This window comes from Lynx canadensis, chromosome A2, assembly GCF_007474595.2.
Source record: "Lynx canadensis isolate LIC74 chromosome A2, mLynCan4.pri.v2, whole genome shotgun sequence".
Lineage (NCBI taxonomy): Eukaryota > Metazoa > Chordata > Mammalia > Carnivora > Felidae > Lynx > Lynx canadensis.
In genome coordinates this window covers 6,278,885-6,302,711 of record NC_044304.2, presented here as the reverse complement: position 1 = coordinate 6,302,711, position 23,827 = coordinate 6,278,885, and the positions used below count along the sequence as shown (strand labels likewise).

Here is a 23,827-nt window from a genome sequence, read left to right as displayed (position 1 = left end):
CCCTGGTATCCCTGGAGTGAACCCCTTAGTGCTTGCATCATGGGAAAGTCTGAGGATCTTTAGGATAGCAGTTACCAACCGTTATGGAAATAGTTCAATATTTAAACCACCAGTTCAATCATACAGGTATGTACCAGCAGACCAGCCCTGATTGTAACAATATTTAACCTCCCGCTTCATTGTTCTGAAGAAACAATGAAGGTTTGTTCCCTCTGAAAACAGATACCCGTGATTTCCAGAGTTCCCTTAACACAGCCCACCCCACAGCCACGAGCCCACACAGTTCACAGGTCCTTGCTCGAACACCACACAAAAACAAGAATATTCTCCGATAATTTATTCAGAATTTTCATATAAACAGGTAATTATCCCATATTTTACATGCAGAGCAATTTCAATATTCAAAGAAAAAGGCATATTCTGTACATGGCGCTACTTGGCTCTTGTAGGAAAACATTGAAAAAATAATAATTGAGCTTTTGGTGGGTTTTGTGTTTCTGAGTTGTTTTCCCCATAAGCGGAGGCACGTTTGATCCTGTGCAGCTGACAGCGGATGGAAAGTGTCTGCGGCTGACACGCAGGGCCAGGACCCCCCGAGGCACAAAAAGTAGAAAGACTAAACAAGCCATTCCTGAATGTGTACATAGACGCACACTTGTCTTGGATGTTGTTCCTTCCTTCTCAAAGGGGACAAAGAGCCTCAGATTCGTGATCTGGTTTTTAACAAGGACTTTTAGGGTCCACACCCGAATAAGAATTTGGCTGGAGGTTGGTTCTCAACCCTGACTGGTATGAGCTGACAGTGAGCTCACAAAGTCAAAGTTTCCCTCTGCTTCTGGGGGACCCCTCAGGAAACATTCACCTTCAGTTGTAGCCCCTGAAAGTCCATGACATTATTTCACGTGTTTGAAAGAACAAATCAGCATTTGTTCTTTCCATTTCAACCTCACCTCTGGTGTAAATCAATAGTCTAAACAACCTTCTGGAAGGTTTTCTGAAGGGACACCATTCTATGTGCACCATTTATACACAATCAGCGTTTCCCTGTTCCCCCCATTGAACAAAACCGTAATTTCTGAAGAGCCCGAGGTGTCAAGGACTCACCAAGTGGCATCCAGAAGACATTTAACCCCAAATTTCCACCCACCATGAAGTTGAAAAATGATTGTCACTGGACCTACAGCACATCCACGAGCTACTCAGATGGCTGGCATGGGCCATGCTCTGATAGCATTCTTGCCCACTGCCACGACAGCTACGAATTAACACCTCCCAACCCAACCAGCACATTTTATGGCAGATTGCTCTGGTGGGAGATAGTGGAAGATTTGTCCATCAATTGGCAGCAGTCTCCAATGATCACAGGATTGTATGTGCAGACCCTTGCATCAATTCCCACATTTCCTCTGTTGTGCTCAGTATCTCTCCACGAGAACCAGCAGCATTCCTCCCTACTAGCTTGACATTACAGGAAAGCACCAAGGACAGCTCCCAGAATACAAACATTTCCAGACGTGTGCTTGACATCACTGGTCCCGGGAGAAAGTAATGTGCTTGCTATTCTCCTCCCGGAAGAAGAAACTACTCTGTCGATTATGCCACATTAATGAAAAGGATTTTAATAATAATGAGACATCTTTAAAAACAAACAACAGAAAGTACCCATCTAAGCCGGCTTTGTTGCTCTTTTTAGAGCCCATCACTACAACACTGCCAGGTCAATCATGACTTTCTAGGACCAAAGTTGTTGTTAGACACAACACTGTGTGATGAAAAAGGTTTATGACCCAATGGCTGCTTTCTCTTCTCACTGCAGTGGCAGAGACAAACTAAAAGAAATAGGCGATATCCCATTTGTGCAGGTGAACCCAGCATTCTCACACAGGGGTCCAAGGTTCTGTGGCTAAAAAATATACTCAGCATGCTGGTAGATTTGGGATTGGAATTTCTCTACAGTCCCCTTTTCCACTTGGAGGATAGAGACGCTGCATTGGGTATTTGTGTGTGAGGTGCCCACAGTGCAATTTGTTCCACTCCCCCAAAGCATCTGAGCTTAAAAGGAGTAGGAAGAAGCCATGGAGAGTCCCGGGCACCTCGGTGCTCGCTGCAGGGGGATGCAGTAGGGCAGCAGGGATGCTAGCTTTGCACCAAAACCTATCTTCGCCCCAGCAGGAGACGGAGTATTCTCTCCTCACCAAAGGAAGCTAGCTCAGGCCTGGGCACCCCACACATCAGATACGTCATGATGACCTGAAATTTCAGTTCATGTTTGGAAGCATGGTGCCAATGGATGCAGGATCAAAAAAAGTGGGGGTGGGGAAGATTGAACTCAGAGAAGACTACTATCAGCCAGAAAAAGGATCTATGCTCACACGAAAGCCACACTTTATCCCAACTCCCTCCCTCAAAATTCTTACTGGTCCCTGGCATTTGGAATCAGCTGATACAGATTTTCCCTGATTCAGATTGGATCCAGGCAGAATTCTGAAGTCTCAAAGATGTCCATTATTGAACCACATCTTAATGATACACTGAGGTAGACTGTGCTGGAAAAAAAAAAAAAATCATTACCCCACATTCACCTGTTTATTTCTCGTTGATAAAAATTTACATGCACTCCATTTTTTACGAAAGTGATTTTTACAGTGATTTTTATATATTAAAATAAATAATTTCCCCCTAATATAAGAAAACTTTTCTGAATTAGAAAAATGTGAAAATTGTTGCTAGTGTCATATACGGCCACTACAAATTTACTATGAAAAGAACAAAATACCTAGATCTATGTATTTTTAATTTACGTACAGACCCTCTTATATGTACAAAATAAATTTGGCGAAAATAATTTCTGTTCTCTTGTTCCTTGTACCCAATCATTGAGGCTCCCCAGAAATATTTCATGTGCTGTGATTTCTCAAATCATATAAATAAGATAGTAATAGGCAATTGGGATTTGTGTCTACCTGTGTTCTTAACCAAGAATTGAGAAGGTTCAGAGGTCGCCATTGTCTCTATCCTGTTCTTAAGCCCACAACTTTTAAGAGAAGAGGAGAAGGAAGCAATCGAAAACTCATGAGCAAATGCTCTCAGGGATAACCCGTGGGTGACGATTTTGATGAACCAAAGTAATGAGTTCACCATGTTCTTTATTTGAGCAGCTGTGATTCTTTCCCCAAAGGGAAGAAACTGAATTCACGCCCACTCGGAAGTTCTTGGTGGCGCGACGATCCTTAGCGGTTTCTCCTCCAGACTCTACTCTCTTGGGGACTGCGACATCATAAGCACCTGAGAGTTCTGCTCAGGCCCCACACCTGGCCCAGCTGAGGTCACTGGGTGCAGAGCAGCTTCTGGGAGGTCAACTCTGAGGACAGCTGGATGCCCTGAGGGTGGAGGCAACCGACAGGTGCATCTCGCTTCATATTGCTTAGTGTTCTCAAAGTCCATCTGGGCTGTCGCACTTTGGGATTTGATTTTGTTGTTTGCACAGTAATCATAGGATGTGCACACCCAGTTGAGGAAGCGTGCGAGGTACACACAAGGAACCAAAAGATCCAAGAGCCACAAGTGTGTCTGAAGGCAGGACTCAGCTCCAGGCGCCTACCAGCTTACCCAAGCAGAAACCAAGCCATCCACCAAACCCATTCACCCACACCCATGGCCTCATGATGTCCAAAAGGGTTAGCAGCTAATGTGGCTTTATTCCCAGAAAAATGGATGCCTTTAAGACCAAACAAATCAGCCACTGGTGCCTCGCTCCCCCTCTGCACACAGGCAGATCAACCAAGCAACCCACAAGCCCTCCCCTCCCCGCCCCCCCGGGAAACAGTTAATAACTTATGAGGCTGATGCTGGAGATTTTTTCAAAAATTAAATATGTTACAAATATATTCTCAAAACTCTTAATCACCTTAGTTCTTTTTTTTTTTCTTTTTCTTTTTTTTATGTCCTAGCTTTGTTTGGTCTTGAAAAGATCCACTATCACTCCAAACTACTCCCTTGGCTCCCGGAAAACATTTTTCACCAAAGTTAAGGGAGAAAAGACTCCTGAGACTAGGCTTGGGGCAGAAAAATCTGTGGAGGGCACAGTCTCCCAGTAAATAAGAAGGAAGGAGATGGGAGGGATCAGGAGCTCGAGAAGAGCAGACCCCCCAAAGCGTCAACGCGGCATGAATACTCTGTGCGCGTGCGCACACACACACACATACGCACACCAGCCATATCTAGCCTGGACACACACACACACGCACGCACGTGGACACACGTGAACCGCACACCGGGACTGCAGATTCTTATCAAAAGTATAAAAGCAGTAGCTATTGGTCAATTTGAGGAACTGATTTTGTGAAGAAGAAGAAGAAGAAGAAAAAAAAAATCCTTCAGCCTGGATGAGAAGACTCTTCCCGAAGCCCACTCCGTAAAGTCTGAGATTCTACTGGAACAGGGTGGGTTTTTTTTTTTCTTTCTTTCTTTCAAACTTTTGTTCCACAAACAAGTTTTATGCTTTATACTGTAGCTCAGACACCAGAAAAAAAAAAAAAAAAAAGAAGAAGAAGAAGAAGATTTTTAAAAACAAGTCCTTGCTTTCAATCTACTTGAAAAAATAGTAACATTCTGGCTTAAAACCGCAGTTGCCTGTAGGGACAGCAGCCGAGGAAACCCCTTCTCCTCTAGGGTCACAGTTAAATTCTCTGACAGCTCGTCAACTTGGCAATCAAACAAATGTGTTTTAAGTCATCAATGAACAGCAACGGATAGCAATGATCTCTGAGCTCCGTGTGACACTGTGGCAGATTCATAGGAGAATCCTGAGTTTTCTGGAGGCCTTCAAACCAGAGGAAAGTGAACCAGAGGGGTTTGGAGAACCCCTCCCCCAAAACAGGCGCCGTTAGGAAGGATTCGACCTCGGCAGGGTCAGAATCCGTCCGTTTTTCTTGCCCCCGTTCATGTGGGTGTAGGGGATGTGGTCCTCGTAGTTCCGCTTGAGGCCCAGCGAGGACACTCCATCCCGGCCCCCGGCCTCTTCCCTCTGTGAGTGTGAGGCCCGATCGAGGGGGACACTCTCCATGTCCTCAAACTCCATTTCCAACTCCTCACTCTCAGGCGCCTTGTTCTCCTCGCTGTGGAAGAAGGAAACTTCCGGAAAGCTGGGGTGCAGGTCGTCCTTGAGCAGGTCAACGATCTCCAGGAAGGTGGGCCGCATCTTGGGATTGAACTGCCAGCACATGTGCATCAGGTCGGTGCTGCAGGACAGAGGGACGCGTCAGGAAGGAGTCCGGGGGATCCAGCCATGCAATCCCCACTCCCACCCTTGTCCCGGCGGGCCGCCCCCACAGATGACAAGTACCAGCACCAGACGGTGGCCACCAGCGCAGGCAACAGTCAAGACAGAAACAGCATTTCTACCGATGCTAAAAAAAATGGGTTTTGGAAAGACAGCCAAAGGGGCTGCCTCATTCCCAGGGCAGATCAAGAAGGGCCCCTTCTGACACAGCCACACGTTGAACAAGGTTTATAAATTTTATACATTCCTGGTTTTTGTAAACTTTAATTTCTACTGGGGCTGCTTGAAAGGCTTCCCTGTGCCAGTAGGCAATCTTTCTAGGGCCGGAGATCCCTCAGGATCTAGATGCTTGAGGCCTGATGGGGCATCAGGAGGACCAGCCGTAAGCAGCCATCCTGCAGGCCCAGCACTCACGCGCTCCAGGGCGGTAGCGGCGGGGGGGGGGGGGGGGGGTTACAACCTGACTCAGCCAAGAGCACACAGGGCAGGTGCCGAGGGCCTGGGATTTCCATTTTACCTCTTCCTCGCCCCGCTGTAATTTCTAAGGCAGGGGTTGGCAAATTTCCACCCGCGGACTAAATGTGGCCCCCTGAAGTGTTTTTGTAAATAAAGTTTTATTGGCACACAGCCACACCTGTTCATTTACGTACTGTTGATGGCTGCCTTCAGTCTATACGCAGAGTTGAGTAGCTGCAACAGAGGGCCACAGAGCCCACAAAGCTGAAAATATTTACAATATGGCCCTTTGTAGAGAGTCTGTGGACCTCTACCCTAGGGCCTACTCGATTTCCCTGGTCCTGGAACTACAGCCAGCTGCTTACTGGCATGACTTAGTGAAGGACTTTCATGAAACAACGTCTCGAAATACTTTGCTCAGAGTTTCTGAACAACTCTGCTTCGTACTCCTTTTCCTATGAGGTCCCTTGCAACTGGGTTTTCTAAATTAACGTCATTTTCTTCGGGGGGTGAAGTGTCAAAATAGCCTTTCCCCCTTCAGGAGGGAAAACTTTTTCCAAAGAAACACTAATAAAGGACTTCATATTTAATAAATGTTCATTGTAGAAAGAAAACACCAAAACATAGAGAAAATACAGCTTGCATACAACTTCCCTTCAGATCTAACCTCATTTTTCTATCTGAAGACATTTGGAAGCGTCATACATACTTTTTACCCTTGATATTTAACGTAGGCTTATTCACCAAGTTATAAAATATTTTCATAAAATACGTTGAAATATTTTCAACGTATTTTATTTTGGAAAAATAATATTTTGCAAATTTCATTTGAGATTTCAATGGCTACATCATCTTAATTTATAAATTTACTTGGCAATTCTCATATTGTTCGGTATTTAGATCATGTCAATTTTTTTTTGAGACTTTAAAAAACATCGCTTTGAGTAGCTGTTAACAACAGGGGGGTAAGAATGATTATCACCAAACTGTTGTCAGCACTGAGCATTAAAACTCTCTTTTCTTGGGGGGGCCCGGGTGCCTCAGTCGGTTAAGCGTCCGACTTTGGCTCAGGCCGTGATCTTGCAGTTTGTGAGTTTGAGCCCCAAATGAGGCTCTCTGCTGTCAGCATAGAGCCTGCTTCGGATCCTCTGTCCCCTTCTCTCTCTGCCCTCCCCCCACTGGTTCTCTCTCTCAAAATAAATAAATTAACTTAAAAAAAAAAAAAACCTCTTTCTTTCCTCCTTTCTTCCTTTTTTTGCTAACTTAGGAAGACGGTATTTCATTTTACTTTATGTTTCTTGGACTCTAAGTGAGGAAGGACAAGTTTGCAAGTGTTTAAATGGCTTGTGCATGTATGTTGTCCATTTGGTCCCCTAACAAACATTTACTATTTCTTTTCAGCAAAAAAATGTAAAACAAAAACTGGGGAGTATTGGGGAGATACATAACACATATCCCTGGACCCCAAAATAATTTTAATGTTTATACTTAGGATTTGTTTTTTTCCCCATTCTATTGAGGTGTAATTGACATGCAATATTGTATTCATCTCCTGACAACCCGGTAAGTATATAAATAGACAGTTAAACATAAATACGCCACCCCAGCCACCCAGTTTCCTTCTCCCGTGGTAACCACTGAGGTGGGGTTTCTTGTAGAACCTTCCACCCACATGATACACAAGAAAGCATACCTGTGAAGGTGTGACATGCAAACACGAGCACATATGTAGATACAACGTGCAAAAAAGTGCCCGTGCCCAGACACAGTGTGCAAACACAACCACCTGTGTAGACATATGACAGCGAACCAAAGGGCACTAATGCCTTTTTAAGGAAGAGCCCGGACACTGCACACTTACACTCTCTCCGGACAGTTGTCAGGTTGGTCCAAATATCCTCCGTCCATGACAAATTTCAACACCTGTTCATTAGACAGGCCTTGGTAAGGTTGTTCCGCCAAGCTGGTGATTTCCCAAAGGACCACACCAAAGGACCTGCCAATGACAGTTGAACGTAGTAACAAAGAAGCCATTAAAACACACACACACACACACACACACACACACACACACACACACCCCTTCTTCGTCTACTAGAATGTGGTTGGCCAGTTCATTCAACAATTCATGCTGCATCCAGAAACGTCTACATTAGTCTCAGTCGGAACACAGGTAGCTGTGCAAGCGTCCTCAGACATGACATCCCCTTCGTTTTCTTGATTACGAGGCTACGAGGAAGGCAGGCTTTAACGGGCCCCCGCTTGCTGGTCACACACAGGGAGCGACCCGGGATTCGGGCCCAGCGTTCTGTCTGCCGATCCGTGCACGACTCACCACATGTCAGAAGAAGTGGTGAAGACCCCGTCCTTCAGGGATTCCGGTGCCATCCACCGCACGGGGAGCAGACCCTTGCCTCCTTTCCGGTAGTAATCCGTTTCATAGATGTCTCTGGTCATTCCGAAGTCTGACAACAAATGGTTCAACATCGCCTTAACTTTCAGCCTGCAGCCCAGGTGTCTCCCATCCTCAGGGCCCCACGCCTCCAAGAGCCCGCAGATGGGCTCACCTGCCCCAGGTGTGGGCTCACCTGCGTGGCGGCCAAATCCACCGAGAATGGATTCTGAGGGTACTTATGGGGATGTGGAGGGAAAGGATGGGCCGCCACGTAAAGGGAAGGAAACGGAAGCACCAAGTGGTAAGGAGGCAATGTTCCGGCCCGCAGCCTGGGAATCCTGTTTCTAGCGACACTTCCTTCCCACCCACGACCTTGCAGGCTTCCCAAACCAAAGCTTTGAGTCTCTGCAGCCAACCTTCTCTTCTCCACTAGATGTGGCTCCACCGCTACCCAGTGCCCAGCTCAAAACCCAGGGTCGGGTCCTCTTTTGACCCACCCCCTTTCCTTACACCCACATCTAAGACACATCTAAGTCCTGCCCACTCTCCTCCCACATTCCCCTCTAGTCAAGCTATTCTTCTCCATCACTCCGGCCCCACCCAGGCCCACGGCCACCTCTCCCCTGCAGGACCTTCCCTCCATCTGGACCCTGGCAGCTCACTGCCCAAGAAAAGCTACATAAGGAGGATCATGCTGTTCCTTGCTTTCCGTGGCTAATGGGGGACGAGGTCTTTCGGGACTATAAGCAGAATGACATCACTTCCGGCTTCCCTTGCGGATATAAGATAACGTCTTTGGGGATCGTAAGTAGACTCGTGTTACTTCTTGCCTTCTAGCCTCCCTCCCCAGGTCTGGCTCCTGCCCCTCTCCCTCACCTCACATCTCACGCTGCTCTACTCCCCTCTACATTCCTTTTATTCCTATCACATCAGCCATCCTTCCGGCCTCCTGGCCTCACATTTGCCATAACTCTGCCTGGCGTGCTGTCACTCAGGTCAATTCATCCTGCAAGTTTTGGCTGAAACGCTGCCTCCCTCCAGAGAGAGGCGTCTCCTCGCTATCATGGAGCTCTTTATTTCTTTAGGCTTCATTATCTTGTTTATATAAGCATTCTCTTACGGTTCAGCTTGAATTGCCCCATCCAGTAGAACTCTCTGTGGTGATGAACACGGTCTATGTTCACACTGCCCAATACTCGCAGCCACCAGGCTCAAGGGAGCTACTGATCACCTGAAATGTGGCCAGCGGCAGCCACAGGAATACATTTTTAATTCTACGCCATGTAATTTAAACGTAGATGGCCACAGGTGGCTGGCGGCTACTGGCGCGGGTAAAGACTGCATGCCGAGGGCAAAGACTGCATGCCGAGGGCAGAAAACCCGTGGTGACTTATCCACCATCACACCTCTCGGCTCCTAGTGCGGTGGCTTCCGCCAACAGGGAACACGAATATTATCCAGAGCCGTAAATGAGCGAGTTCACGAGCAAATGCGGTTCCATCACAGTCTGAGGTTCAAGCCCTCTTTGCGCTATTGGAAAAGACCAAACTGCTCGGTCTAGACAACTCCTTCCAAAAATCAAAGTGGGCCTGGGCCCCGTGTCTCAAAGCAGAAAGCCGGACGAACCTCCAATTTTGACGGTGAAGTCGTGGGCCACCATGCAATTTCGAGCTGCGAGATCCCGGTGCACAAACTTCTTGGCATTCAGGTACGCCATCCCGTCGGCGATCTCCGCCGCCATCTGAATCATCTCTTGCAGAGTAGGGGGAGGGCGGCCAGGGTTATTCTGAGAATCGAAACAGGGGGTCGTGTGTTCAGCAACGTGGGCTCCTGCGGCCGGGAGCGGGTGCCCTGCCGGGTCCCCAGAGGCAGCTCACCTCAGCCTCCGGCCGCAGGGAGCGGAGGTAGCTCTTCAGGTCTCCGTGAACCATCAGCTCCATCACCACCAGCGTCGGCTGGCCTTTGGACACCACCCCCAGGAGGCGGACCTGTGGAGCGAGTGCAGCACGTGGTAGGGTGAGGGTCTGGGGGAAGGTGTCCACTCATCAAGGTGGCACGCAGCACCCTGTGTGGTGAGCCCTGGTCTGTCTGGCTCAAATGCCAGGGTCAATGCCTTGCTGGGACAGGGGAGTCGGAGGAAGGAGGGAGAATTCGGGACTCAGGGTCTGGTGGGTGGGGTAGCAGACAGACATGCCTACAGACAGCAACAGCCGAGACAGACACTTGGATATCTCCTTGATGTCTCTGAGCACGTAAGGCACGTTCCCACCTCGAAGCCTTTGCACCTGCTGTTCCCTCTGCCTGGCTCTCTGTGCCCTAACACGTCCACATGACTCAGTCCCTCCATCCTTAAGTCTTGGCACAAATACACCTTTTCCCAGTCCTGAATTCCCAGTCCCCTGACTCTGCTGTCTTGTTTCATTCTGCCTTAGCATCAGCCCCCAATGTCTTCCCTAAGGAACTTATCTCCGCGGCTGTACAGGAAGCTCCATCAGGGCGGGAATCCGATGCATCAAAGAGATGAGACATGAGGCTTGGCACACAGCCGATCCCCTTAGCACTAGGCTCCAGGAGAAGGTAAGTGGGAAAGGGTAGGCAGGGATGGGGTGAACACTCATGTGTTTAAGGGTTATAAAGGAGCCGGGAAGAGGGAAGAGACAACATTCCGGAAAGCAACGGGACGAGTCCGGCTCCAGGCAAGGTGGGAGAGGGTGAGATTAGAGGAGGGAGAAGGAGGGGGGCCCTCCCCCACACCTTGAGGATACTGCAGAGTGGGGGACAGGCAGGGTCCACACCTAGGGTCCTCCCACCCCGTGCAGGAGGAGGAGGAGGAGGGACAGGGGAGCTGGCACCAGAGGAAGCCTCTGTCTGCTCTGGGGGCAAACGCAGGACTCACCACGTGATGACAGGTGAAGCCCTTCATGACTGAGGCCTCGTTGAGAAACTCGATCCTCTCTCGCAGACTGGCGGACTCGTTGACCGTCTTCACCGCCACGCGGGTCTCCGCCTCGCCCTTGACGATGTCCCTGGCATTGCCCTCGTACACCATGCCGAAGGAGCCCTGCCCCAGCTCGCGCAGGAGAGTGATCTTCTCCCGAGGCACCTCCCACTCGTCCGGCACATACACAGAGCAGGGAAACACTACTCCTCACTTATCTACACAGCATCCTTGACAGACCCCTGGGGGCCCCCCAGCCAACCTCCCACCTGAGCGCCCCTGGCAAACGTTCGTTAAGTGATTTCTGTGGTCCAGAACCTGTGCCGGGCACCGAGCGTAGAGCCGAGAACAGGACAGGTGTGGGTCCCTGCCCTCACAGGGGGGGGACAGCAGAGGCTTGGGAAGGAGCCACTGTCGGCCCAGGGTCCTGGCCGGTAAGTGCCGCACCGAGCCTGCCTCCACATCCTTTCTGTCTGATCTCAGAGCCCCGCCACCAGATCATCCTTTCTGTCTGATCTCAGAGCCTCCTGGGTCGGAGGCTGTGGTCTCTGCAAAGGGCCAAGGGGATGGGGACAACTCCGCCTGCCAACCACTGGCATGTGAATGAACCCATCCAGGACCACCCAGCACCAGCTGATCCCCAGGCAGGCTGCAGCCATGTGAAGGAGCCCGGATGAGATCAAAGGATTTGCCCAGCTGATCAGATCACCAAACTGTGTGCTAATAAAGGAGGGTCGTCTTAAGTCACTAAAGCTGGGGTGGTTTGTTACACAGCCAACGATTTGCAGATGAATGCACAAAGACCTCATAAGAAAAGCCGAAATGGTTCCTGCGTCCTCTGCACCCTTTACAGGCTGAATACACCCATTACTTCATTCCTGGAGGGAAGCAGGGCGGTAGGGTGGAGAGGCAGCCCCGAGGTTCAGCTTCCCCACCTCCGGTGTGCGGTAACAATGCCGTCACCCGCGTTCGTTCCCTCCCGCTCCCGTTCCCCCCACACAGTCCCACCTGGAATGACCACTAGTTTCTCTGTCGTGATGCTTTGGCATCTAGGCCCTCGATGGCCCTAAAGGGGCTGCCCCTCCCCAGGGCGGCCGGTTCCTAGAGACAGTAAGTGACCTGCCAGTGAGTACACCTTCTGTATGCAAAACAACCAATCCAGAGCCCAAACCATAACCCCTCCCTCTGTGGGGCCTGCACTCTCTGGGCTCTATCCCCTTCCCCTGATCACCCAGGGCCAGGCCCTACACTCCAGAACCCACGGAAATCATTCAAACTAGCCAATCCTCAGTCTTCCCCCGCCTTGCCACGCCTCCCCAAGAAACCACAATAACGGTTCTTGTCCGCGTTCTTTCCATGCTCCCTCTGCCTCCTGCCCGACCCCGGGGCTCCCCTGTGCGGTGCTGCCCCCCCCCCCCCCCCCGTGCATGTCTTATCAGACCTGATTAAAACAAATCCTGCAGATCCTTAAAAGCATCACCCCTGTATCCCAAGGCAGTATCCTTGGGGTCATCGACAACGCTCATGCCTTGAAAGTCACTTTTTCTGCTTTTTGCTGCATGAAGCACTTTGGAAACTTGTCCTGCGGCAGATGCTTTCCCCTCTGGTGGAACATGCAAGCCTCATCTCTAGGGGCTGCCCGATGCCCTTTGGTACAACCAAGGGAAACACAGGTGTCGGTCCTACGTGACAGCATCAGCATCACATCTGTGTTCAGGTGCCACCAACGGCGGATGTGTCCCTGCCACACATACAGCCTCCTGTTCACCCCATTTTATCCTTCATTCTTGTCTTCCCCACCCCCTGACCCCCAGTGTCTCACTCTGGCTTCCGACTCCCACCTGCCAGTTTGGACGGCAAGTCCATACACGGCTCTCTGGCTCTGGCCCTCGGCGCGGTCTCGGGCACAGGCCGCAGATGCCACAACCCCACAGCTGGGGCACCAGATTCTCAGCCTCCCAGTCCCGCTAGATCAGCCCATCCAACAGGCGCCAGACAACAGATGTCCAGCTGCTCCCAGCAACGGGGTCTCCGCAGCCAGGGACAGGTCTCCAGTGAGCGAGAGGGCTCGTCTCAGCCTCCCAGGGTATCAACCCCCGACTTCCACTGGACAGTAATGGGAAAGGGCACTGCAAGGCAGGATTCCGGCCACCCAGAGGTCAGGGGATGGTACTCACCATCACTGGCACTGAGGTACTCAGGGTTTGAAGAAGCATACAGCGGCCCCAGTGGCCCATCCGGCTGCCTGGAAGGGAAAAAGGAAGACATTCCAGCTTGGTATTCTCACGAGGCCCTGGGTCACTCGCAAGGGGGTTACGAGCTCCCCAGTGCAAACGGCAACCCTTACCAGCAGCATCCGTGTAATAATCCTGGATGCAGTCTGGGGTTATGAACGGAAGCCCATCGGATGGCTACTGAAGTGCATCAACATGGAACCATCGGCTGTAACTCACGGGTGTCCACGGGACACCCAAGAGCCACTCACCCCTTGCTGTTCTCATCCCAGCTCACGAGAAACAAGTGTTACATTTTCAGGAAATTTGAGAGCGGGTTGTTAATACAGCCATCATTTAAAGTTACAGGGCACAGGTTTACAATGAAATAAAACGATATCAAAAGCAAACTCACCATTTCCTCATTATCTTACTATCATCCGTGACCGTCTGCAGCTTGAAATTGGCCACAGTAGGAATATTTACATGATAGAAACAGGAATGATACAAACCAAGACTTGATCTATTGTTCTGTTGTTTGTGCAGGCTTAAGAAAGTGATGGCAAAAATGTTACCATTGCAGATTAAGCTTCGAAGTCTGTCAGCGCTGGGGCGTGACCTCTCTCGGTTCGTGAGTTCAAGCCCCGTGTCAGGCTCTGTGCTGACAGCTCAGAGCCAGGAGACTGCTTCGGATTCTGTGTCTCCCTCTCTCTCTCTGCCCCTCCCCAGCTCACTCTCTCTCTGTCTCTCTCAAAAATAAATGAACGTTTAAAAATTAAAATTAAAAAAAAAAAAGTCTGTCATCTCCACAGCCATGATATTGCAAACAGAAAAAAAAAAACTTAAGAAAATGTTCCTCTGTATTTATGAATTATTACCTGATTGACTGAAGTCACTTGTTCATTGAACCCATACACCTTATTTCATTTTTACCTTACTCTTTTTTTTTTTTTTAATTTTTTTTTTTTTAACGTTTATTTGTTTTTGAGACAGAGACAGAGCATGAACGGGGCTCGAACTCACGGACCGCGAGATCATGACCTGAGCCGAAGTCGGCCGCTTAACCGACTGAGCCACCCAGGCGCCCCTACCTTACTCTTTAATGAAAACAAAATATCAACCAACATCCAGGTTGGAACTATACTCATTCATCACTTGCAACCATAGGTTGGCTATAGATACAAAGGTTCAGGGGGAAAAAATCAACCAAAACATTTGGTGAGAATGAACCAGCTAGAGGGAATTTACGGTAACAAGCAATGTATATTGTGTTATGATCACTACCTGTAAATTGCCTGCTATGCACATCCCTATGACAGTAAAACTTATAATAAACTTAGATATAGCTCTCTCTGTATCTAGGCACACTTTCTTTTCTGGAGAGCCAGTTTTTAACCATTTACCAGCACACCATTGTACCCACCTCTTTCTCAGGAATAGATAAATACTTCCAATCACAACACTGAAGAGAAAGACAAAGATGAGAGGCCCGATGATAATTTTTGCAATGTTCGATGGGACATCTACTGAAATAGAGGAAGAAAACATATGTTTCGCACCAAAATGTATTCATATCACAAATCACACCTATGCCGGTAATGGCGGGCCACACACACCTGCCCCCTCTCTTGTCCCCGAGCCTCTCTGCCAGTCTCCTGGGCCGTTCTTTTCCAGTCATCTTGAATCACCAGTTGGCTCCATGGGGCTGGGCAGTGGGCTCAGAGGCCCTGACCTCCAGACCACTGCCCACTGCCTTCTCCCTCCCCCCCAGCCCAGGGCCAGCTTCACAGGCACGTAAGCCTGGCCATCACCCCAGTCCCCACACTTGGAAGGGCCCTGCTCCTTAACACTCTGCTGTCGCCATCTTGAAAGTCTTAATAATTTGTAAGCAAACGGTCTTGCGTTTTCATTTTACAGAAATGAAATTTTAATTTGCCCCACAAATTAAATAGCCTATTTTACTCCCAACAGCACCTCCGGCAGATGAAGATTTCACCAGGAAGTGCCCTGTGTGTGCTAGGGGGTCTTCCCCAAAATATCCTTTTAAATCCACCGAAGAAATGTTCTGTTAAATTTGCACGTGAGGACCAGTTGTCTGCAATTATAAACACGCCCATGTATTCAGACTCTCCCGAGCCGAGGAGGAAAATGGGTTCTAAGGAATCAGGGAGGGAACCCGGTCCCTGGGCTCTTCAACATCCACAGCGGTTTACTGAACACTTACTACAAGTACCAGGCGCTATTTGAAGAGCTTTGCACCAGTGTTTTTATTTAATTGTCACATAAGCCAAAGTGGGAGGTGCCGTGACTGAGGCCAGTTAACAGATCGGGAAAAGAGGCTCAGAGACTGGAGGCGGGTCTTGCCCCAAATCCCAGAGCCGATCCACGGCGGAGCAGGGATTTCAACCCGGGCGATCTGAGTGAGTTCTTGACCACTACTCCACGCTGCCTTCAGTGGCCAGCGCTGCCCTGAGGCATCCTGTCTTCCTGTACCCCTCCCTGAATTGGCAGCGAACTGCCTCATCCCCCCTCCCACAGCTCCTGGCCATGAATATCTGGTGGCCGAACGGGCCATGAGAGATGGACACCTACTGGTCACATGCAGGTGAAGGTCTGCATGTCCCTCCTTCCTGTCCCTTTTTCCTTAGGAACAGGGGAGCTGGAGGCCACCAAGTGGCCAGGACTCACAGTGTCTCAGGACATAATGGGAGAGGCAGGCTGCACCCCGCCAACCCCACCTCTGCTTCCTGGACACCACGGTCGGGTTCACACTCCGATTCCAGTGGCCACGGGAACCAGGGTGAAGAAACGGAAATTTAAGAACTCTTGCTCTGAGTCACAGAAGGGGAAGGTCAGCCCCTGGGGGTGAGCGCCTCCTTAAAATCTGCACCTTGCTTGCTTGTTATAAAATAAAAAATCACTCAGGGTGCCTGAGCGGCTCAGTCAGTTAAGTGTCCACCTCCTGATCTCAGCTCAGGCCATGATCTTAGGGTTTGTGAGTTCGAGCCCTGTGTCGGGCTCTGGGCTGATAGGGCAGAGCCTGCTTGGGATTCTGTCTTTTCTTCTCTCTGCCCCTCCCCCACTTGTGCATTCTCTATCTCTATCTCTCTCTCTCAAAATAAGTAAACTAAGAAAGAAAGAAAGAAAGAAAGAAAGAAAGAAAGAAAGAAAGAAAGAAAAGGAAGGAAGGAAGGAAGGAAGGAAGGAAGGAAGGAAGGAAGGAAGGAAAGGAGAGGAAGGAAGGAAGGAAGGAAGGAAGGAAGGCAGGAAGGAAGGAAGGAAGGAAGGAAGGAAGGAAAGAAAGAAAGAAGAAAGAAAGGAAGGAAAAAGAAAGAAAGAAAGAAAGAGAAAGAAAGAAGAGAGAAAGGAAGAGAAAAGGAAGTTAGGAGGAAAGGAGGGAGAAAAAAATCCTTTGTAAGTAATCTACTGTGTTAGTCATGTAACTCTCCAGACTTTTTGCTATCTCTAGTAATGCTGGGCTACCTTTCCTTGAACATGTATCTTTTTTGGACATCCCTGATAATTTCCTCAGGATAAATTTCTAGAACCAGAACTGTTGGCTCCGATAGAGCTTTAACAAAATATTTGATACATATTAATAAAGAACATCTATGTGTCTGCTCTCAGATAACGCTAAGCACTATAATTAAAAAACAGAGGAGGGTACTTGTTGTGCTGAGCACTGGGTGTTGTATGGAAATGATGAATCACTGAATTCTACCCCTGAAACCAATATCGCACTGCATGTTAACTAAAATTGAAATTAAAAATATATATATTCATATTAAAATATATTTACATATTTATATATTTATAATATGTTTATATTTAAAAATATATATTTGTATTTTTAACAACCCAGAAACAAAAAGCCTTACCAATTTGATAAGTTAAAAATTACGTTTTGTTTTAATTTGCTCTTGGGGGGGGGGTGTGGTTTTGAGGTTGGACTTTTTTCCTTATATCTTCTATCTTTTCTACTTCTTTTTAAATTGGCTATTTATGTTCTTTGCATATTCTTGTGTGTGTGTGTGTGTATTACTCATATACTATATGGATATTCATTTGATAGTAACTCTTTGTCAATGATGTTACCAATGTTTTTCCCACTTTGATATTTTCCTTGGAATTTTATTCACGGCATCCCTGGTTCTTAAGAGAGAGACCCCAAATCCTTCAGCTGACCTGGGTAACAGGAAGTGTCTTTGTTATTGACGAGCCCCTGGGAACATACCTGAGCCTATGCTACGAGATGGGCTGACCCAGGACGGGGGTTGGTCACCAGCAGACCAAGCATGTGATCAGAAGGCTGGGACTTGAGCCAGCCTGACCTCCAGAGTACGGAGGGGCCGGGGAAGGACTTCTATCACACAACCAACGATGCGATTGGTACCACCTGCGTAATGCAACTCTCAGCACCTTGGCTCAGAGGAGCTTCCTGGCTGTGAAGACAGCCACATGCCAGGAGGGTGACGCAACACGTCCTGATTCCAGGGGGAGGAGACACAGCTCAGTGTCCTGGACCCTCCCCTATGTGTCTCTTCATTTGCGTGGTCCTCACCTACAGCCTTTATAAGAAAACCGTCCTTGTAAGATGGCACTTGCCTGAGTTCTGTGAGCTGATCCTGCAGATGATTGAATCTGGGGGGGGGGGCCATGGGAAGCTCTGAGTTTGTTGCCAGTTGGTCAGGAGCGTGGGGGGCTTGGAGAACCCCCAACTTGCATCTGGCTTTGGAAGTGAGGGCAGTCTTGCTGGGAACCCTGCTCCTAAGCCGGCAGGGTCCTGTGAACTCTACCAGGCAGCATCAGATTCACCGTGTAGCCCTCCCAGCTGGGGTCAGGACGCTTCTCCCCGCCCTGACCCCGGCCAGAGCCTTCCCACTCTCCGAAGGCCAAGCAGAAGGCTTGTCTCACTCCTCCTACCCAAGCTCCCGCTCCTCCTGGTCTAGAATCTCCCCTCCTTCCAAGTTATTTGTTTGTTCACTCATTCAAGTGTCTGGGCTCCCGCCACGCATCTCAGGATAACCTTCCTCTTTTGTTCCCACTTGTACACTCTTCCAGGTCTCGGTCAAGATGTCACCACCTCCAGGAAGCCTTCCCTGATCAGCTCAGCCTTCCCCACCCTCCCACCTTACTGTGCTCACCCAGGGGCAGCAACTTACTGCCCGTATGTCAAGAGCACATCTGAGACCAAGTAGGTGAGTTCCCCCATCCTCCCTTGGAGGACACAGCCCATCTAGAAACAAATACTGAGGGGCGCCTGGGTGGCTCAGTCGGTTAAGCATCCGACTGCAGCTCAGGTCATGATCTCATGGTTCATGGGTTGGAGCCCCGTGTCGGGCTCCGTGCTGCCAGCTCGGAACCTGGAACCTGCTTCGGATTCTGGGTCTCCCTCTCTCTCTGCCCCTCCCCTGCTCACACTCTGTCTCTCTCTCTCTCAAAAGTAAATAAACATTAGAAACAAATACTGAGACCCTAGTAACAGGAGCTAATGTGTTAGTCAGACATGCCCTGTGCCAGCCACTTGGCATTCATAATGCCACTGAAACCTCCTTTCATTTCCAGGGGGATCCTCTTATTATCCCACGGTCAGATGAGGAAGTGCAGGCTCAGAGAGGGCAAGCACCCTTCCCAGGTCACACAGTAGCAGCCGACAGACCCAGAGGTCAAGTCCAGGGCCGGCGGGTGTAGCCTCCACGCGTCCCCGACCATCCTCTGAGACGTTCCCCAGAGCAGACCCAGCCAGAGTTGCCGTGCACACTTACAATAGTCCGTCACATAGAAATAAGTGGCTTCTGTCCAGGAGCCGTTGCCCGCCAGGGAGGTGGCCCGAACTCGCACACTGTAATTCCCCGGCGGCAGCCCTCGCAGCCGGCAGCCCCGCTCCAGAGCAAAGTGTCTACGGGAGACACAGAGGTGCAGCTCCTGGAAGACAGGGGAGGAGAGAGGGCAGGTGTGGGGGGTGTCCGTCCCCTGGCAGGAATGTCAGAAATGACACAGAGGAGGGGCGCCTGGGTGGCTCAGTCGGTTAAGGATCTCACGGTTCGTGAGTTCGAGCCCCGCGTCGGGCTCTGCACGGACAGCATGGAGCCTGCTTGGGATTCTGTCTCCCTCTCTCTCTGCCCCTCCCCTGCTCTCTCTCTCTCTTTCTCTCAAAATAAATAAAAATGAACTTAAAAAAGAGATGACACACAGGGAGTAAGGAACAATCACTGGGCAACACGCGTGAGCGACATTAGGAACCTCGGAATCTCAGCGCCCCAGTTCTTGGGATAAGCAGACACAGAAGCTATCATTACCGATGACCCTTCCTGAGCCACAAGCCAAGCATTTGACCTGGATCGTGTCATTTCCTTCTTACCCCACCAGGGCTTAGCCTCTTGTTACAGACAGGAAACAGAGGCTTCGGGCAGAGGTCGGCGAACTTCGGCTATAAAGGGCCAGACGGTCAGTGTGTATGGCCTCAAGCGGCCACTCACTGTGACCCACTCAACTCAGCAGCCAGGGACCGCTCCCAAATCAGTTCGCGTCCGTCCACAGACAGGCGTGGCTGCGTGCCCACGGAGCCTGGTGGACGCTGAACGCCGGACTCCACGTTAAGTGGACACGCGTCATGACGTTACTCTTCTCTCGATGTTTGGAATTGTTTTCCCCAACCATCTTAAGACGTGAAAGTGATCCTTCGATCTCGGGCTGTACAAACAGGCGTACAAAAACAGTGGGCCGACCCCTGGTTGAAGAGACAAAATGCTGTGGGGAGGGGGGGGGATCTCGTGGCTGGTAAGTGGCAGGACCAATCCTTCAATCCAGAACCATCCGGCTCCCAAACTCTACAAAACCACCGTGGGACGTTGTCACGAGGCCTCCAGAAAGTCCGAGAGGACCGGGAAAGAAAACACCTACGTCACCTAAATCGAATTTCAGGCTTTGCCCCACACCCCCTGGTCTCAGAACCAAACACATGCGTGGGCTTAATGTCTTAAGGACAAATTTTAAAGCTCCTTCCTTCCCAGGGTGCAGCCTTTTGATTTGATTTGATTTGATTCATTGTACCATTACTAAAAGAGTTGGGATCTACCCAAATCTCTGAAAACAGAGAGGAGGTAAGTAAAGCATACATACCCCAGTGATAGCCACATAAACAGAGATCAACCCCGAGCTTACTGGGAGAGGCACGAGGCTCCCTGGGAAAATGAGACCATGAAACCTGCACACATCGGGCCAAATATTAAAAACTTTCCAAAACAGCTCCAAGTTAATAGTGCATGCAGAGAGCTGGACTGGAAAATTTTAGCGGGGAGAGAAAGAAATGTAAAAACCCCCGTGCTTATCATGTGACAATAACAGCAAGAAAACAGATCGGGCCGGATCAGGCTGGCGGCAGGGGCGGGGGCTCTGGTCCAAAGGTTCTTCCAAGTAGGATGAGTCACCAAGTAGAAAGGGACAAATAAGCAAATATAGAAACCAAAGGTAGCTGCTATCCGGGACAAAGGGGAAATGCATCCTCCACGACCGGCCACGGACCCCAGGCACTGCAAGGGGTGTGCTGGAAGGAACCAGAAGCTTCAGGCAGCTGTCTCCACAGACACCAAGAAACAAAAACAAAAGGCGAGACAGGACGCAAAAACCTGATAAAGAGCAAAGAAGCCAATGACGTAAAAGTCTGTGCGAACAAGAAGAAAAGCTCAAAACTGAAAGATACTGACGCAAAGGAAGGAGCCCGCCACCATGAAAAATCCATGCTCCTCCCTGGCAGGGGTGGTCCTTGGGGCCAGGGTCTCCCGGGGCGGAGAGGGGACACGGTAAGAGGGTGAATGACTTGGATTCAAGGCCCAAGGAGACAGAGATTCAAGAATGATGCAGCTGGGGGTGATGTCAGCTATTCAACTAGCAAATACAAAAAAAGCCCCCAAAAAACAAAAAAGAAAAAAGAAAATGACCTCCCACCAAATGCCGGAGAGAATTTTGCAGGACTGGCCAAATCATACTGTAACAGTATAGATGGTGTTTAAAAGAGAAAAAAAAAAAAAAAAAGTTTTACATTATTTTCTCACTTGATTTTTTTAAAACATTTATTTATTTTTGAGAGAGAGAGAGAGAGAGAGACAGAGCATGAGCAGGGGAGGGGCAGAGAGAGAGAGGCAGACACAGAATCCGAAGCAGCCTCCAGGCTCTGAGCGGTCAGCACAGAGCCCAACGCGGGGCTCGAACTCACGGACCGCGAGATCACGACCTGAGCCGAAGTCGGACGCCCAACCGACTGAGCCACCCAGGCGCCCCTAAAAAGGTTTTTTAAAAGATGGTTGTAATCTCTCAGTCTCTCTGTTCCCATAAAGGGCAAATGGGGCTAATCTGTCTGGGATTGGTGTGGGGCCATGTGGGGCAGAGGCTCCGGTGGGGATTCGCAGTGGGGAGTCCTACTGGTGACCGCTGGGCTGCAGGAACAGGGGAGGCGGTCCAGCCACAAGAAGCTGGGAGAATTTAGGGTTAGGTCCAATGCCAACTGGGTAACCGACTGCCTCAGTTTACCCAGGACCAAGGGCTGCCTAGAATGTAGGTAAACTCCAGGCAAATGGGAAGAGTCAGAGCTGCAAGAAGAAAATCAAGGAGGGACTGCGTGGCAGACATCTTGCTCACTGCACAGAATCCACATTCTCTTCCTCGCTGCCAGCAACATCCCCAGCTTCCTTGGGAAGCCGCACCTCCCCCTTGAGGGGCTCTTGTCTCCCACCCTCAACCCCACCCCGGTTCCAGGACTGACCCTAACTGCCTGCAGCTGCCCCAAGCGGAAGAGCCCCATGGGTTCGGGGAAGAACACAAAACTCGGGCCCAAATGAGCCATCCAAGAAAACGCAAATCGCGACCACGGTGAGATACCATTCACACGCACCAGCATGGCTCTTCTCCGAGAGATAGCCCAGAACAAGTGTTGGCCACCAATGTGGAGAAACTGGAACCCTCAGACACTACTGATGGGGATAGAAAATGGTGCAGCCCCTTTGGGAAAGAGTGGGCATTTCCTTTAAAAGTTAAATGCAGGGGCGCCTGGGTGGCGCAGTCGGTTAAGCGTCCGACTTCAACCAGGTCACGATCTCGCGGTCCGTGAGTTCGAGCCCCGCGTCGGGCTCTGGGCTGATGGCTCGGAGCCTGGAGCCTGTTTCCGATTCTGTGTCTCCCTCTCTCTCTGCCCCTCCCCCGTTCATGCTCTGTCTCTCTCTGTCCCAAAAATAAATAAACGTTGAAAAAAAAAAAAATTAAAAGTTAAATGCAGACACGGGGCGCCTGGGTGGCTCAGGCAGCTGAGCGTCTGACTCTGGCTCAGGTCATGATCTCATGGTTTGTGGGTTCGAGCCCCGTGTCGGGCTCTGTGCTGACAGCTCAGAACCTGTAGCCTGCTTTGGATTCTGTGTCTCCCTCTCTCTCTCTCTCTCTCTCTCTGCCCCTTCCCCACTTGTTGTTCTGTCTCGCTCTCAAAAATAAATAAACATAAAAAAATGTTAAGTTAAATGCAGAGTTAGCACAGAACCCATCCCTTGATATGCACCCAAGAGAACTGAAACCATACGTCCACACAAAAACTTGCACATCGGTGCTCTGACCAACATTATTCACAATGGCCATATGGTGGAAACAACCCAAATGTCCATCTACAGATGAGTGAATAACAAAATGTGGTCCATCTATCTGAAACCAGTAACAAAGGGCTATATATGCTATGATTCATTTATAGGAAGTACCCAGAACAGGCAAATTCACAGAAACAGAAAGCAGAAAACAGGCTGGAGGGCAGGCAGGGAAGATTGGGGAGGGGGAGGGGGGGAGGGTCTCTTTAGGGTGATGAAAATACTCTGAAATGGGTCATGATGATGGCTGTACAACTCTGTGAACTACTAAAAACCACCGAATTGTAGGGGACCCTGGTGGGCCCAGTCAGCAAAGTGTGAGACTCTTGATTTCGGGGTGTAAGTCTGAGCCCCATGCTGGGTGTAGATGTACAGATTACTTAAAAACCTAAAAACTCCTTTCAAAAACCCGCCATTGCGTTGTAGCTCTTAAACGGATGTATTTTATGGTATGTGACCGGAACACAGTAAAGCTGTTATAAAAAAATTTTTTGAAAAGGAAAAAAAAGAAGAAACAAAAACAAAAACAAAAACAACCTTCATGCCCATGCCTGACGTTACGGCTCCCAAAACTAAAAATACTGTCTGGCCATTGAATTGGAGGGTGTGATGCTACGTGAAATAAGTCAGTTAGAAAAAAAATAGAGATCGTATGTTTTCACTCATATGTAGAACTTGAGACACTTAACAGAAGACCATGGGGGAGGGGGAGGGGAAAAAATAGTTCCAAACAGACAGAGAGGGAGGCAAACCGTAAGAGACTTTTATTTTTATTATTTTTTTTCACTTGAACTGATATTTCTTTTCTTTTCTTTTTTTTTTTTTTTTTAATAATGTTTACCTATTTTATTATTTTTGAGAGACAGAAACAGAATGTGAGTGGGTTAGGGGCAGAGAGAGAGGGAGACGCAGAATCTGAAA

The 23,827-nt window shown here is 49.4% G+C and overlaps 1 protein-coding gene across 2 annotated transcripts in view; it reads right to left on the bottom strand.

The window, feature by feature from the left end:
- Positions 1 to 322: 322 nt before the first annotated feature.
- INSR (insulin receptor) overlaps positions 323 to 23,827 on the bottom strand; it is a 139,762-nt gene continuing 116,257 nt past the window's right edge. For both annotated transcript variants that reach the window (XM_030299196.1, XM_030299201.1), the window contains 9 exons: positions 19,049 to 19,208; positions 14,707 to 14,809; positions 13,248 to 13,315; positions 11,029 to 11,273; positions 10,010 to 10,120; positions 9,759 to 9,918; positions 8,073 to 8,202; positions 7,599 to 7,733; positions 323 to 5,240 (listed from right to left, as the gene is read on the bottom strand). In XM_030299196.1, coding sequence (XP_030155056.1) covers positions 4,886 to 5,240; positions 7,599 to 7,733; positions 8,073 to 8,202; positions 9,759 to 9,918; positions 10,010 to 10,120; positions 11,029 to 11,273; positions 13,248 to 13,315; positions 14,707 to 14,809; positions 19,049 to 19,208 — 1,467 coding nt within the window. In that variant the 3' untranslated portion in view covers positions 323 to 4,885. The remainder of the gene's footprint in view (positions 5,241 to 7,598; positions 7,734 to 8,072; positions 8,203 to 9,758; positions 9,919 to 10,009; positions 10,121 to 11,028; positions 11,274 to 13,247; positions 13,316 to 14,706; positions 14,810 to 19,048; positions 19,209 to 23,827) is intronic.